This window comes from Amblyraja radiata, chromosome 27 (genome assembly GCF_010909765.2).
Source record: "Amblyraja radiata isolate CabotCenter1 chromosome 27, sAmbRad1.1.pri, whole genome shotgun sequence".
NCBI classification, from domain to species: Eukaryota; Metazoa; Chordata; class Chondrichthyes; order Rajiformes; family Rajidae; genus Amblyraja; species Amblyraja radiata.
The window spans coordinates 7,723,009-7,740,342 of record NC_045982.1 but is presented as its reverse complement, the minus strand read 5'-3'; the positions used below and the strand labels follow the sequence as shown (position 1 = coordinate 7,740,342).

The 17,334-nt window shown below is 47.9% G+C and overlaps 1 protein-coding gene across 2 annotated transcripts in view; it reads left to right on the top strand.

The window, feature by feature from the left end:
- Nucleotides 1-17,185, top strand: part of LOC116988372 (arf-GAP with SH3 domain, ANK repeat and PH domain-containing protein 2-like) — an 83,820-nt gene extending 66,635 nt beyond the window's left edge. Inside the window, exons 18-28 of one of the 2 annotated variants that reach the window (XM_033045028.1) lie at nucleotides 1,637-1,722; nucleotides 2,624-2,739; nucleotides 4,995-5,062; nucleotides 5,156-5,263; nucleotides 7,671-7,929; nucleotides 9,382-9,486; nucleotides 10,153-10,387; nucleotides 11,146-11,207; nucleotides 12,688-12,776; nucleotides 13,678-13,800; nucleotides 15,777-17,185. In XM_033045028.1, coding sequence (XP_032900919.1) covers nucleotides 1,637-1,722; nucleotides 2,624-2,739; nucleotides 4,995-5,062; nucleotides 5,156-5,263; nucleotides 7,671-7,929; nucleotides 9,382-9,486; nucleotides 10,153-10,387; nucleotides 11,146-11,207; nucleotides 12,688-12,776; nucleotides 13,678-13,800; nucleotides 15,777-15,851 — 1,326 coding nt within the window. In that variant the 3' untranslated portion in view covers nucleotides 15,852-17,185. The remainder of the gene's footprint in view (nucleotides 1-1,636; nucleotides 1,723-2,623; nucleotides 2,740-4,994; nucleotides 5,063-5,155; nucleotides 5,264-7,670; nucleotides 7,930-9,381; nucleotides 9,487-10,152; nucleotides 10,388-11,145; nucleotides 11,208-12,687; nucleotides 12,777-13,677; nucleotides 13,801-15,776) is intronic. The other variant, XM_033045029.1, reaches the window with a different exon arrangement.
- The last annotated feature ends 149 nt before the right edge of the window (nucleotides 17,186-17,334 follow it).

Sequence of the window (17,334 nt, the reverse complement as noted above, 5' to 3'; positions counted from 1 at the left end):
TGTTGGATTTTATCCCTAGTCATTGTATCCCCTCTGAGCTCCTTCTGATTCAAAGTATTCAAAGGTTTTTATTAGTCGCATTCACATACACCGAGGTGTAATGAAGTGAAATGCTTTTTGCCATTTTGCAGTACACAAAATACAGACATAACACCAATGAGAGTCTTAAACACAAAGAACATCCCCCCACAATGAGGGAAGGCACAAAGTCCAGTCCCCAACCCCAGTTCACCCATAGTCGGGCCTATTGAGGCCTCCACAGTTGCCTCTACGGAGGCCCGATGTTCCTGGCCATTCTCGTCCTGATAGTTGCCACCACTGCATCTGTTCCTCGAAATTCTCATCTCTTGATGTTTTCAACCTTTAGCCCCACCCTTGCCCTTCACCCATTACTAGTTTTTATAGAGACACAGCGCGGTAACGGGCCGTTTGGCCCACCGAGCCCTCGCCGACCAGCGATCCCCGCACAATAACACTACCCCACACTAGGGACAATTTTACACTTATACCAAGCCAATTAACCTACAAACCTGTAGGCCTTTGGAGCGTGGGAGGAAGCCGAAGATCTCGGGGGAAACACACACGGTCATGGGGAGAACGTGCAAACTCCGTACAGACGGCACCCGTGGTTGGGATCGGACCCAGGTCTCCGGCGCTGCGAATGCTGTACAACACCGTGCCGAGATGCTGCCTTCTCTCCTTTTGTCCCAGATTCCAGTGAGGAAATGAAAGAAGAAAAAGATAATTTGAATGGATAGATCTTGACTTTGTAGTAAGAACATTTGTGACGGCACGGTGGTGCAGTGATAGAGTTGCGGCCTGTCCCATGAGCATGCGACTCCATGCGGCAAGCGCGACCTAAAGGGCCAGTCCCACGAGCATGCGACTCCATGCAGCAAGCACGACCTAACGTGGTCGCTTGAGCGGTACGGCCTCGCGGGGCCGGTCCCACTTCGATCGCCAGAGCCGTATGGAGTTGTGCGGAGCTGGTCCCGACATCGCGCGGGGCTCCGAAAAACTGACCGTGTTAAAAAATTCCGCGCGGCAACAGCCTGCCGGCCCGCAGCCGCCTCGACGCCGTATGTCACGCGCGAACTTCCCGCGGACTTCGCTCGCACTTTATGTCACTCACTCGACCTCCGCGCGGCCCCCGCTTCTGGTTTGGTCGCGCTTGCCGCATGCAGTCGCATGCTCGTGGGACCGGCCCTTTAGGTCGCGCTTGCCGCATGCAGTCGCATGCTCGTGGGACAGGCCCTTTACACTGCCAGGGTCCCGGGTTCGATCCTGACCACGGGTGCTTGTCTGTAACAGAGTTTGTACGTTCTCCCCGTGACCAACGTGGGTTTTCTCCCAGCTCTTTGGTTTCTTCCCACACTCCAAAGATGTACAGGTTTGTAGTCTAATTGGCTTGGTATAATTTTTTATTTTTTTTAATTGTCCCTAGTGTGTGTGTGTAGGATAGTGTAAGTGTGCGGGGATCGCTGGTCAGCATGGACTCGGTGGGCCGATGGTCCTGTTTCTGCGCTGTATCTCTAAACTAAACTAAAGTTTGTGTGTTGCCAGTCCTGTCTGGGGTTGTTGCTTTAAAATTGAAAGTTGTCACGAAGCAATTTCCTCCCCTATTTTTAAACTTTAGGAGCTTGGAGAAATACCACTGCACCTTGCTGTGCGTTTGGCTGACAGGTCCTCGCTGGCGTTGGTCGATTTCCTCATCCAGAATGGGTGCGTACTGTTTCTGAGTTAGGCGCACGCATTTTTCAGGCTGTTAATGAGAGTTCTGGCTGTCGAGACCAGAGTGCTTGTGTTGGATTATGTGGCTGATTAGAGTCATGCAGCATGGAAACAGGCCCTTCATCCCAACTTGCCCACTCCGACCAACACGTCCCACCTGCCTGAAGTCTGAAGAAGGGTCTCGACCCGAAACGCCACCCATTCCTTCTCTCCATGGGTGCTGCCTCACCCGCCGAGTTACTCCAGCATTTTGTGTCTACCTTCGATTCTATCCAGCATCTGCAGTTCTTTCTTACACACATGTCCCACCTGCCCGTGTTTGGCCCTTATCCTTCCAAACCTGTCCTATCCATGTACCAGTTTCTTAAACGTTGCAATAGTCCCTGCCTCAAGTACCTCCTCCGGCAGCTCGTTCCATACACCCACCACTCCTTTGTGTGAAAGGATTACCCCTCTGGTTCCTATTTAAACCTTTCCCCCTTCACCTCAAACCTGTGTCCTCTGGTTCTCTACCCCCTACTCCGTCCGGGCAAGGGACTCTGTGTATTCCTCTCCTGATGTTTGTTGGACTTTGTTCCAAGTCAGAGTATCCCCTCTGAGCTCCTTCTGGCAATTGCCATCCGAGCCAGATGCTAAATCACGATGGTCCATGCAGATTATTTTAGGAAGGGGGGAAACGTGGAAATAAAAAAAACACATGCTTTATTCGTAACATGTCCCACTTGTATTTACTGTACAGACTATTTATACACTCACTGCACCAAGCAACTCGATATCGCTTGGCTAGCCTCAAGGTTATGAGGTTGGAGTAAATGATTAAAAGCAGCCGGGCGATTTTGCTTGTGTGCTCTTGCCCAGCCTTGTAAACATAGTTGTGTGGTGTTCCCCACAGGGGTGGGCTGGATGTGAAGACATCAGAGGGAAATACCGCCCTCCATTACTGCTGCCTGTACAACAAAACCGAGAACCTCAAGCTGTTGCTGAAGGGCAAGGCCAGCACACAGATCGGTAAGGCTGATTAAACGACATGTTCGGTGGCAACCTTGAGTTTTCACCTCTGGATTCCCCTCTCTGCTTCTCTAGTCACCTTCATAAATTCAAAAGCGATAGGAGCAGAATTCGGCCATTCGGCCCATCAAGTCTACTCCGCCATTCAATCACAGCTGATCTATCTCTCCCACCTAACCCCATTCCTCTCCCCATAACCCCTGACACCCGTACTAATCTAGAAATATCTATCTCTACCGTAAAAAATATCCATTGACTTGGCCTCCACAGCCTTCTATGGCAAGGAATTCCAGATTCACCATCCTCTGACTGAAAAATTTCCTCCATCTCCGTCCTAAAGGAATGTCCTTTAATTCTGAGGCTGTGGCCTCTGGTCCTAGACTCTGCCACGAGTGGAACCATCCTCTCCACATCCACTCTATCCAAGCCTTTCACTATTCGGTAAGTTTCAATGAGGACCCCCCCCTCATCCTTCTAAACCAGCGAGTAGAGGCCCAGTGCCGTCAAACGTATGTTGTCATATGTTATCCCACTCATTCCTGGGATCCTTCATATAAACCTCCTCTGGACCCTCTCCAGTGGCAGCACATCCTTCCTCAGATATGGGGCCCAAAATTGCACCCTTTATGGCTTCATCGGCAGTCACTGATATGCTTGCCTCTTCTACTTTTCCCAGAGTGCTTTAATGCTATGTTTTATTTTCCAGCACCCTGTCATCAGGGTGGTTTTTCAGCGATTAAATTGCTGTACGAAGATTTTTTTTCCCCGCCCCTGTGGAGTTTGGCCAGGAAGACCCTGGGCCCCTTCCTTCCAGCATTCCCTTCAGCAGTTCATGTGGCTTTTTTAGAGTTCCAATCTCAGTGTGATAATCATCTCGTTGTAAATCAACACAAAATTGGGCCAAGAAGTTTGTCTTTATCGAGCAGAATGAATTTGGGCCCCCTCATGCCTAGTAGCATGTGTTTGTTTAAAGAAAAAAACAGACCAGCAGTATGTGTCACGTTCTGCTCATTCAAGCACTGGCGTTAAGCTTCCAAACCATCGCCTGTCCTTCCCCCCCCCCCCCCCCCCACTTTATTTATTTTTCCTTGCTACAAGCCAAATTGGAGGAACAGCAATTGCTTGGGCAGCTTACAACCCAGCGGTATGAATATTGATTTCTCTAACTTCAAGTAACCCCCCTCTCTCTCTCTCTCTCTCAATCCCACCCCCACCCTAGTCATCATACTAGGTACACAAAAATGCTGGAGAAACTCAGCGGGTGCAGCAGCATCTATGGAGCTAAGGAAATAGGCAACGTTTCGGGCCGAAACCCTTCTTCAGACTAGTCATCGTACTAGTTTCACTGTCGTCCTGCTTGGTTTCACTCATTGGTATCCACTTGTTATCACCTTTTCCCCGGCCAACAATGGACCATTGTGGGCTCCACCTTTCCTTGATCTTTGATTTGTTTGACTTCCTGGCTTTGATTTGTTCTTGTCACACCTTTTCATTCATTTGGTCTTTGTACCTCTTCATTCTTTAGTTTCCCCTTGCCCCTTATTCACAGATCGGAAGAAACGTCGCCTCTTCCTTTTCTCCAGAGATGCTGGCTGACCCGCTAAGTTACTCCAGCATTTGTGTCTGTCTTTTTGCCAACCTGCATCTGCAGTTCCTTCCTACACAGCAAGAAAAAAAAAATTTGAGAAATCTTGCTGTTCAACAGGAGAAATGAGATGATTATGAAGCAGATGCTACTGGGATGGTGGTCTTAGTTGAAGCTGAATAATTCCAGCAGTGAGCCACCGTGGGCAGGAAGTGTGGAGCACTTGTTTAGAACAGGATGCATACTTGTGGCTCCTTTCCTCAGTTTGTGCCCCATTTTGTAAACTAGCCAAGACACGGGATCATTGACTGGGATTGTGTGACTTGGTTCACACCCGTCGGGTGGCACGGTGGCGCAGCAGTAGAGTTGCTGCCTTGCAGCGCCAGAGATCCCTGTTCGATCACTGACTACGGGCGTTGCCTGTACGGAGTTTGCACCTTCTCTCCGTGATCTGCATGGGTTTTCTCCGGGAGCTCTGGTTTCGTCCCACACTTCAAAGACGTACATGTTTGTAGGCTAATTGGCTTGGTAAAATTGTAAATTGTTGCTCGTGTGCGTGGGATAGTGTCAGTGTGCGGGGATCGCTGGTTAGTGCGGACTTGTGAGCCAAAGGGCCAGTTTCTGCTGTGTCTCTAAACTAGACTAAACCTCCAGACTTTTCCTCTCGCAGGGAACGTGGTCGGAGAAACGGCCCTGGACGTGGCGAAGAAGTTCAACCATACCCGCTGCGAGGAACTGGTACGGTTTTGGAACAAACAGCTAGACCATTTTTAAGCTGATTGTGATGAGCATGAAGCAGAAGTTGAACTGTCCTGTGTCGCTTGCTTGCAGATTGATCAGGTGCTGGCGGGGAAGTTCAGTCCCTCAGTTCATGTGGAGTACGAGTGGGTTATGCATCAGGATTATGCTTATGACAGTGACGAGGACATGGATGAAAAGGTAACATTAGACCCTGCGGTTTTGGTGTCGGCCTGCTGGCCAATGTTTAGGCCTCTGCTGGAATATTGCGTTTAGTTTAGAGCGGAAATAGGCCCTTCGCCCACTGGGTCCGTGCCGACCATCGATCACCCTGTACACTAGCAATAGGGACAATAGATCCTACACATTAGGGACAATAGGTGCAGGAGTAGGCCATTCGGCCCTTCCAACCAGCACTGCCATTCACTGTATTCATGGCTGATCATCCACAATCAGTACCCCGTTCCTGCCTTCTCCCCATATCCCCTGACTCCACTATCTTTAAGAGCTCTATCTACCTTTTCTCTTGAAAGCATCCAGAGAATTGGCCTCCACTGCCTTCTGAGGCAGAGAATTCCACAGATTCACAACTCTCTGGGTGAAAAAGTTTTTCCTCATCTCAGTTTTCTAAATGGCCTAGCCCTTTTTCTGAAACTGTGGCCCCCTGGTTCTGGACTCCCCCAGCATCGGGAACATGTTTCCTGTCTCCAGCGTGTCCAATCCCTTGATAATCCTATATTTTTCTATAAAATCCCCTTCTAAATTCCAGTGTATACAAGCCTAGCTACTCCATTCTTTCAACATATGACAGTTAGAGGGACAATTGACAATTTACAGAAGCCAATTATCCTACAAACCGGGACGTCTTTGGAGTGTGGGGGGAAACTGGAGCACCCGGAGAAAACCACATCGGTCACGGGGACCACGTACAAACTCCGTACAGACAGCACTTGCAGTCTGGATCGAACCCGGGTCTCTGACGCTGTGAGGCAGCAACTCTACCGCTACGCCACCATGCCGCCCATAGTACAGCAGGCATCACTATACATGGAGGATATCAAAGCCAGTTGGAAGTGCATAAGCGATTTAGTAGAGGGCCCTGAAAACACAGAAAAAACAGGGGATTTCAGACAGAGATTTAAAGGCAGAGATTAACAGATTCTTGGTTAGTAAGGGTGTCGAGGATAATGTAAAGGCAGGAGAATGGGGTTGGGAGGGGAAGATAGATAAGCCATGATTGAATGGTGGAGTAGACTTGATGGGCCGAATGGCCTAATTCGACTTATGAACATGATTTGATTGAAACATTCAAGATGGTGAATTGTTCTGCTCTGATCTGTTGCGTCTTCAGCAATGGAGGGTCCGGGACCCCTTTCCTAAGTCGGCTCTCTCAGCTTTGACCTCCACTTCCATCTTTAAGATGTTGTTAAAAGCCTATTCTTTAAAACAAGGTTTTTGCCACGCAGGATCGTATAGCCTGTTGTGGATTGGTTTGATAATGCACCTTTCAAGTGGAGGGAACCATTTTACAAGTTAAACGTGCTCTATAAAATAATGTTGTTAATTTGTTAGTGTTTTGATCTTAAAGGGAAAACTGCAAGACCAACTCTATTTCCTCTTCTGATGGGATAGGTGAACCAGTGCTGCCCTCTTGTGGTGGGTTACTGTCCCGAACACCAAGAGGCCTGTTTGTGAATGAATGGAATATTGTGTAGGAAGGAACTGAAGATGCTGGTTTACACCATAGATAGACACAAAAAGCTGGAGTAGCTCAGCGGATCAGGCAGCATCTCTGCCTGAGTACATTCAAAGCCGGGGTGGATGCGTGGAAAGGAAAGCTTACACCAAAGATAGACACAAAGTGCTGGAGTAACTCAGCGGGACAAAGGATGGGCAACGCTTTGGGTCGGAACCCTTCTTCGGACTCGGTCTGCCTGACCCGCTGAGTTACTCTGGCGCTTTGTGTCTAAGCTGAGGTCATAAGGTCATAAACTCATAAGGAATAGGAGTAGAATTAGGCCATTCGGCCCATCAAGACTACTCTGCCATTCAATCATGGCTGATCTATCTCTCCCTCCCAACCCTATTCTTATACCTTCTCTCCATAACCTCTGACGCCTGTACTAGTCAAGAATCTATCTATCTCTGCCTTAAAAATATCCACTGACTTGGCCTCCACGGCCCTCTGCGGCAAATAATTTCAGTTTCACCACCTTCTGACTAAAGAAATGTCTCCTCATCTCCTTCCTCTAAGAACATCCTTTAATTCTGAGGCTCCGACCTCTAGTCCTGGACTCTCCCACTAGTGGAAACATCCTCTCCACATCCACTCTATCCAAGCCTTTCACTATTCTGTATGTTTCAATGAGGTCCCCCCTCAATCTTCTAAACTCCAGCGGGTACAGGCCCGATGTTGACAAACGCTCATCATAGGGGGGAACGTGAGGGGTGAATGGATTTGAGGTGGAAGGTTAGCTTTGATCCTCCCCGAGTTGGAGGAAGCATGAGGCATTGGCCTGTTTGTGTGTTGCGTGATGTTGTTTAATGCCATTGGCCGTAGTGCTGACTTGTCTCACCGCAACCGCTGTTGTCTCGCTCCTTGCACCAGGTCAGCCCTTCGCAAAGATCCTTCAAGTCCAGTGGTCTCAGCCAGATCTCGCCCACCACTTCTCCGAGTAACTCCGTAACTTCCTCGTTGTTCGTCAACCCCAATCCGTCCGGCTCCAAGAAGGAGCGATGGAGTTTCGCCGGCACTAATATCGTGAATGAGACGTACGGGGCCTTGGTGCTTCTGCCGAAGACAGTAGCTCCGTCTCCAGCCTCTGACTCGGTCCCACCACCACTGCCAATCAAGACGTTCACCAGGGGTGAGTGTTTAAGGGGTAGACTGGGACAAGGGAGCCTTTAGAAATACGATCTACCTGGCAGGGGCTACAGCCGTCACCTTGGGGGATCTCATCGTGAATTTACAGTTGAATTGAAAGTTCTGAAATGCTAATGATGATTTTTACTCAGTGGCGCAGCGGTAGAGTTGTTGCCTTACATTGCTTGCAGCGCCGGAGACCCGGGTTCGATCCCGACCACGGGTGCTGTCTCTATGTCCTCCCCGCGACCTGCGTGGGTTTTCTCCGAGATCTTCGGTTTCCTCCCACACCACAAAGACGTGCGGAGACATAGGTAAATTGGCTTGCTAAATGTAAAAAGAAAATCGTCCCTAGTGTGTGTCGGACAGTGTTAATGTGCGGGGACAGCTGGTCGGAGCGGACCCGGTGGGCCGAAGGGCCTGTTTCCGCGCTGTATCTCTAAACTAACCCAACATTAGGTGCTAACCTGATTTTCCCTCAGCTGGTCCTGCTAGCTCTGTTTGTAGCATCCACCCTCCATTTGAGCTCCCCTCTCTCTTCCGTTATCTCTATCCTTTTCTACCATTCTGTTCTCTTCTCCCTTTCATGGTTGTTTACTTTCACTTGAACGTTTCTATTCAACTTGCCTCACCCAATTGCCAAACACTTTAACTCCCCTTCCCATTCCCACACTGACATCTCTGTCCTGGGCCTCCTCCATTGTCAGAGTGAGGCCAAAAGCAAATCAGCACCTCATAATTCGCTTGGCATCTTCCAAACCAGCGCTATGATGTTTGATTTCTCTAACGTCAAGCAACCCTTGCATCCCTCCCCAACTTAGTCATCGTACTAGTTACACTGTCGCCCTGTTGAATTTCATTGCCTGTATAACTCGTTATCCCAGCCCACAACCAGCAATGGACCATTTCCTTGATAATCTTTACTTTTGGCATATCTTTCATTTATTTGTTCTATTTCTCTCTATATCACGGTCTATAACTCTCATTTCCCTTTCCCCCGGATCTCGGTCTGAAGACGGGTCTCGACCCGAAACGTCACCCATTCCTTTTTCCCAGAGATGCTGCCTGACCCGTTGAGTTACTCCAGCTTTTTGTGCCATGCCACACCACCATCTGTGTGTGTGTGCTTGGCACATTCACCTTGCGGGCCCCTGCCACTGAATTTTCTAATGGGTTGAGGAGTGATTATTGTACTGGGCTGGATTAAGCTTGATTCACCCAACCATGCGCTTGCCTCTCAGTGACGCCTTGGCTTTACTTGCCCTCCATGGCCATTTTTGCCTGTGTTCAGGTAGCCTTCAAGCTTGCTCCGAAGATAGACACAACAAGCTGGAGTAACACAGTAGGGCAGGTAGCTTCTCTGGAGAGAAGGAACGGGTGACGTTTCGGGTCGAGACCCTTCACCGCCCAGTTTTTGGACACAATGGATTCATAGCATTGTGATGCCCTCTTTCAGCTGGCTCCATGGACGGGCAAAACAGACGTGGCTCCTCGTCACCGGGGCATAGCCCTGTTCACTCGCTGGCTCCATGCTACGTGACTCCACCCACGAAAGCTCCAGGTAATCACTCCCTTTGTTCCACAGACCCTTCCCTGTGTTTGGCCGGGGCACCCCCTCTGCGGGGAGCAGATGAACCATTTCAGGCGTAGAGTTGAACTGAAAGAGAATCTCCTTTTAAGATCTGGAATTGCAGTTTCTCTTTGGACTATTGGCCAGTTGTTCACAACCTGCGTGTCAAATCAGACAAACCGCAGCCTGGAGGTTGGCTGAGCAAACGTGCCCGCCACAAAGGGTGGAGATAAGGAGAAATGCCTTCAGTCAGAGGGTGGCGAATCTGTGGAATTCACTGCAAATTAATTCACTGTGGAGGCCAAGTCAATGGATATTTTTTAAAGCAGAGATAAATAGATTCTTGATCAGTATGGGTGTCGGGGGTTATGTGGAGAAGGCAGGAGAATGGGGTTAGGAGGGAGAGATAGATCAGCCATGATTGAATGACAGAGTAGACTTGATGGGCCGAATGGCCTAATTCTGCTCCTATCACTTCTGGCCTTATGATGTGATCACGGGGAGACTGACCTACCCCATCTACACTGATCCCACCTGCCTGCGTTTGGCCCATAATATGGCAGGTGTGCGGAATGGTCTGTCGATGTTCTATCAGTAAAATTGCCTTAAGATTGCCGATTAAATGATGAACGATACCAACTCTTTAATTTTGGTCAGGCCGTCTGGATCTGCCTTGGAGACACTCGGTTGATGGGTCCACAGATGCTTTGAGCTGCCAGAGCAGGTCGGCTTCTCAGAAGAGGTTGTCCCACCACTGGGGTTCGCTGGCTCCGACAGAACTGCCAGAGTGCCGGAGGCAGGAGCTGCCGACTGAGCCGACTCTGCAGCACTCCGAGCCACAGCCCCCTCCCATGCAGCCAGCACCCACGCATGAACCGCAGCCGCCACTCAGGTAGGGAGCTCTGCTTTCCTGTACCGGGCTGATCATTGTGCTTTCATCACCCAAGCCCTGCCGCAGCTGGTCTCTTGTGAAATCTTAATTGTGCGTTTGTATTGATAGAGATTTTTCGTAAATGTTGCGATATTACCTGCCTCAACTACCTCTTTCGGCAGCTCGTTTCATATACACACGCAACCCTCCGTGAGAAAAAGTTAGCCCTCGGGTTCTAATTAAACTACCCCCCCCCCTCACCTTAAACCTATGCCTTCTATGATTCCCCAATTCTAGACAAGGGACTCTGTGAGTTCATGCTATCCACAACAAGTTGTGAGTCTGTGGAATGGCTCTCTGGATGCTGTCAAGAGAGAGCGAGACAGAGCTCTTAAAGATAGCGGAGTCATGGGATACAGTGAGAAGGCAGGAACGGGGTACTGATTGTGGATGATCAGCCATGATCACAGTGAATGGCGGTGCTGGCTTGAAGGGCCGAATGGCCTATTCCTGCACCTATTGTCTACACAAGCACCATGCGTGATGGGCTGAAGGGTCTGTCTCCGTGCTGTATGTCTAGACTAAACTAAACTTAAATTGGAGAAGGGTCCCCACCTGAAATCGCCTATCTATTTTCTCCAGGGATGCTGCCCAACCTGCTGTACTCCTCCACCATTTGTGTCTATCCTTTGGGTTTGTGTTTGTTCATTCTGTGCTGTCGTGTCCTTAACAAAATAAATTAAAAAAATCACCATTTCACTTTAAATCATGTTTTTCAGTCCCAATCGTACAACATTCATCAGGATACCCAGTGGGGGCAAAGCAGTAAAGAAGCCTAGAGGTATGTGTCAGCATAGACCTGGGAATTAAGGTAGTATGTATATTTGATGCAATGATTTCTATTGACTTCATAACTTTGGTTCCAGTCCCATTAAAACCAATGGAGCCGGATTCTGGATGCGGAGGACAATATTTCTCTGCCTTGAATTCCTCGCCATAGAAGGCTGTGGAGGCAAAGCCAGTGGATATATTTTAAGGCAGAGATAGATAGATTCTTGATTAGTACGGGTGTCGGAGGTTATGGGCAGAAGGCATGAGAATGGGGTTAGGAGGGAGAGATAGATTGAATGGCGGAGTGGACTTGATGTGCGAGTGACCTAATTCTGCTCCTATCGCTTATGATCTTATGATGTGCAAACTTTACCGCAAACCTGACGGTGCCTGCAACGTGGAACGGGTTTTTACACCATTGTTAAGGGCGTGTCCCACTTTCACAACCTAATTCACGACCTTTTTTACTCGTGGACATTTTTCATCAGGCTAGAAAAACGCCCCGACCTACTTGATGCCACGAGTACCTACAACTAGCATCACGACCTACCTACGACCTTGTGACGACCATGCTGCGAGTATGAGTCAAGGGCAAACTCGGCAGAGGTCGTGAAATTGGGACAGGCCCTTTAGTTTAAACAAACGGTGGAGATGTTCGCAGAGAAAGTGTTTCGCAGTGGCATTCAAAACCCAACGGTTGGAGTATTTCATACCTTAAAGATCCTTCACGCCAACTCGAGAGCAGTCCTGAACTACTATCCACCTCATTGGTGACCCTTGGACTATCCTAGATCAGACTTTGCTGGTTTTACCTTGCACTAAACGTTAATCCCTTTTCATGTATCTACACACTGTAAATGGCTCGATTGTAATCATGTATTGTCTTTCCGCTGACTGGATAGCACGCAACAAAAGCTGTTCACTGTACCTCGTGACAATAAACTCCAACGATAAATCTTAAAAGCCCTGTCCCACTGTACGAGTTCATTCAAGAGCTCTCCCGAGTTTAAAAAAAAAAAAAATCAAACTCGTGGTAAGCACGTAGAATGAACGTAGCTGGTACGTCGGAGCTCGGGACGTCTATTAGCGGCTCGTAACGCTAACGGCAGGTACTCGGGAATCGCGGTAAGCTCGGGAAGACTTGTGAAGGATTTTCAACATGTTGAAAAATGTCCACGAGAGCCCCGAGTACTTACAAGCGGCTATTACTGTAAATATCCGCGTTCGAATCAGGGCAAACTCGGGAGAACTCTTGAATGAACCCGTACAGTGGGACAGGGCTTATAGTCATTCAACTTTAATCCAATCTTTAGCATGAATGTTTCAACATTGGTATAATCAATTCCTAGTGAGTGCTACAGAATTGTAAGTGGGGAGTGGTGATCGAGTTGAATCAATTCACAAAGAAATAGCCGGGCATGGTGGCCAAAGAATTACTTCCTGTGCTGTGTGTTTCTCATTTATAAAAAATTATATTATTTTACCAACAGAGCCAAATTCAAGAAATCATGATGATGTCTATATTGTTCCTGTGAACTCCAAACCAATCCCTGTACCACTGCCAAGAAAATCTGTTGGGGTGAGTTGGTGTCATCTCTTCCTGGGCTGCTGTAGTGAATCTTCCATTGGGAGGTCAGAAATCATTCAATGTGATGAGGTGAAAACCAAACTCTTGACCTTTGATGTTAGTTTAGTTTAGGTTAGTTCAGTGATGCAGTTTTGAAATGGGCCCTTCGGCTCTCCGACTCCACGCCGACCAGCAATCATCCATTCACTAGTCCTATCCTGGATACTGGGACGGCACGGTGGTGTAGAGCTACAGCCTTACAGCGCCAGAGACCTAGCTTTGATCCTGACTGCAGGTGCTTGTCGTTATGGAGTTTGTACGTTCTCCCCGTGACATGTGTGGGTTTTCTCCGGGATCTTCGGTTTCCCCCCCCCCCCACACTCCAAAGACGTACAGTTTTGTCGGTTAATTGGCTTGGTGTAAATGTAAAATTTGCCCTAGTGTGTTAATGTGTGGGGATCACTGGTCGGCGCAGACTCAGTGGGCCGAAGGGCCTTTTTCTGCACCGTATCTCTAAAGTCTAAAGCTGCGGACGATGATTTATACCAACGATAGACACAAAGTGCTGGAGTAACTCAGCGGGTTCCTCTGACGAAGGGTCCTGACCGGAAATGTCACCCACCCATTTACTCCAGAGATGCTGCCTGACCCACTGAGTTACTCCCAACAGATTGTGTCTATCTGAAATTCAAGCTGTTGGATTGCAGTAAGAGTTGGGTCGTCGAGTTTCAAGGTATGATCCCCCAAGTCCTTGGGGCAGCTGGTGCATTAACAGTAAATACTGATCTTGCCAGCAGAGTCCATTTGCTGAGAATTAAAAAATAATGAGAGAATCAAGCACCTTGCAATACTGTACGGCAGAATATTGGGGAAAAGGCAATGGTGCAGTGTTTCACTGTGTTGACTTCTGCAGGTGAAGCTGAAACAGAAGAGGGTCAAGGCAATCTTGGACTGTACTGCGGACAATTCCGACGAGCTGACCTTCGCCAAGGGAGAGGTCATTGTTGTAACTGGAGAGGAAGACTTGTTTTGGTGGGTGAGTATCTGCCCTCGCTGCTCTCCAGAAGCTCCTATCACTGTTATCCAAGCTTCCACCTAACATAATAATAATAATAATAATAATATCTTTTATTGTCATTGCACATAGGTGCAACGAGATTTGGGTATGCAGCTTCCATCCGACATCATAACTTAAATAACTACTAAAATTTAGGTTTAGATACCCCGAGAACATGGTTTGTACAAAACCACACTGAAAGTACCTTGCAGAACGCTAGACATTCACCATGTACTTGGCATTGCTTCAGACAAACATGATGATCAGTCTGAAGAAGGGTCCAAACCAGAAACGTCACCTATCCATGTTCTCCCGCTTTGCTGCTTGACCCACTGAGTTACTCCCAACACTTTTTTTTGTAAATCAGCATCTGAAGTTCCTGGTTTCTAAATTTTGACTGGTCTGCTGTGATATCGCCTCAAGGTATGCCTACTTTGAAGAAGGTCTCCTCCTTTCTCAGAGTTCTGTGAGACCCTCTTCCACTGTTCCCCCTCTGTGAACAGCTCATCCCTATTCTCTACCTGTGATGTAATATAGTGAATGACAAACCTGGGTGCATTTTCTTGTGCTGTTTTTCCATTCGTGGAGTCCTCTGGTACAAGGAAAAGATCCTTCAACCCAATTGTCTGTTAAGGGGGATACATCACAGAGACAGGGCCCTTCGTCCCACCGAGTCCGTGCCGACCAGCGATCACTATCCTACACACTGGGGGCAATTTACAATTTTACCGAAGCCAATTAACCTACAAACCTGTATGTCTTTGGCATCCCCCAATCTTTGCTCATCCCCAATCCTTTCCCCTCGTCACTTTAATTTCATGTATCTTGAGGTGTTCTATGAATGTTGGCAGACCAATTTCCCTCCTACATAGAAACATAGAAAATAGGTGCAGGAGGAGGCCATTCGGCCCTTCGAGCCAGCACCGCCATTCATTGTGATCATGGCTGATCGTCCCCTATCAATAACCCGTGCCTGCCTTCTCCCCATATCCCTTGACTCCTGGGAATAAAGTTCTCTCGTATCGTATCAGGATTGAACCCAGCGCTCTGCAGTAAAAAATTTGGAGACCCACATTGGGAATTGCTAAATCTCCATTGATTAACAGTGGAGGCATGCCTCTAGAGCTTAGCGCTAAATCAAATGGTTCTGATGTCCCGCACAAGTTGCACAAGGACATCAGAACGATTTTGGGAAACACAACATGGCGTAATGCACTTTAAGTGTATTTTATTTTAGAGATACAGCATGGAAATGGGCCCTTCGGCCCATCGAGTCCGTGCTGACCAGAGATAATAATAATAATAATGGATGGGATTTATATAGCGCCTTTCTAATACTCAAGGCGCTTTACATCACATTATTCATTCACTCCTCAGTCACACTCGGTGGTGGTAAGCTACTTCTGTAGCCACAGCTGCCCTGGGGCAGACTGACGGAAGCGTGGCTGCCAATCTGCGCCTACGTCCCCTCCGACCACCACCAATCACTCACACACATTCACACACAGGCAAAGGTGGGTGAAGTGTCTTGCCCAAGGACACAACGACAGTATGCACTCCAAGCGGGATTCGAACCGGCTACCTTCCGGTTGCCAGCCGAACACTTAGCCCATTGTGCCATCTGTCGTCCCAACAAGATCGAGATCACTGTCGAGATCACTGGTTCTATCCTACACACTGGGTGGGGACAGTTTACAGCAGCCAATTAACCCACAAACCTGCACGTCTTTGGAAGATGGGAGGAAACCAGCGCACCCAGAAAAAACCTAAGTGATCACAGGGCGAATGTACAGACAGCATCCGTAGTTGGGATCGAACCCGGGTCCTTGGCACTGCAAGGCAGCAACTCTACTGCTGTGCCGCTGTGGTGCCCCATAAACTTTCATAAGTCAGAGATAAATGACTTCCTGGTGATATTAAATAATTTTAATTGTGTGGATCTGTTTCTTTCACAGCTTGGTCAAATAGAAGGAGACAAGTCAAGGTCGGGAGCCTTTCCGGTGGACTATGTTCATCTGTTGTCTGAATGACCAGATCCACCCTATCTCCATTGGAACAGACTTGTAATCTCATGAACTTTCAAACAAAAACCCTTCGGACATGTTGGGTTTCTGTCCACGGGTTTGGCGCGATGGGCCGTGCCTTCATTGGAATGCCAACCTGGCACATCAGCTTTGTGTCACGATGCCCGTTGAACATTGTTCTTGTAATCATTGGAGACTCACGGTTCCTCCAGCCAAGTACCGATCAAAGGCTGGAACTGTTTTATGTGAAGGCTGGGCCTCAGTCTGCAGTGACCATTTTGTCCTGATATTTAACTGTTATCCCTTTCAAAGGATCCGGCTTTCACTGCCTCATTTGAACAAGATATGTCCACAGAGGTAGAAGCAGCTCTCAGGATTATGACGGGGAATGCTGCAGACAGGAGATGCTCTGAAGTGCGAGCGTCTTCATGAATGAGCCATGCTTCACTGAGGAGTCTTGTAGGCATTTGTCGATGTGTGGCTGAAACATTACATTAGACAGGTACTATTTTGTAGGGTCAGTACAGAATAAGGGTTGAATGTTGCGTTCCATGACTGACTGGGGTATGGGAAATGGGATTCTAGCTGAAAGAAATGTAAAGGTCCGACCAGATTCAATTGGGATTTATAGATTGTGGGAAGCATTTCTCAGATGGAATGGAGCATTGCCCAGATTAGAGTTGAGGTGCGTATAAAAATGCGTTGTGTCATAAATTGAACTAGAGTACAAACACAGTGCACGGATTGACAAGGGTGTGTGACATGGAGCATCGCACTCGTTAAATTGATGTTGGACCAAAGAGACGAATTGAATACTGTACATGGATTGAATGGAGAAATGCCCAGGTTGTATCAGGGTGCAAGGACTGAGTGGAGTATTGCGTACATTCAATAAAAGGGATATGCAAACTGGATGGTGCAATGCACAGGTTGCATTGTGGTATTTGGACAATGTTTTGCATAATTTGAGAATAAGGGGGAATAGGAATACAGTAAATATGAGGTGAAATTAAATGTTTAATATGATCTACTGAATTGTAACCACCTGAACCACACTACAATGTTGGCTGCCAAATACAGAAGCCTCCGAAGTAAAAAGCAATTGGAAGAATCCATGGCTTAGTAGTGTACATTTAAAAACATTGCTTATCATCATAATTCCTCATGAACTGCATGAAGAATGTTAGTCTGATGGAGTCTTCTGTTTAAAAGAGTTTATTGTTCATACACTTGAAGGACCTACAGATAGACGACTGAAGGAAATGTAGGAGGGCTTCACTTATTTGCATGCTCGAACATCAATGGTTTTCAAATAAATATCTACAAAATATTACACTGAAGAGTTTGCGAAAATGGCTGGGGGCGGAACATGACGAGGGTTCGTGGATATAGATTGGCGGTACAAGTGGGTCTTGGGTGGTATAGAGTGTGGGTGGTTTTCGAATGAGTTGGTCACCCAACTGCGTGCAATCTGAACCCAGGCCACACG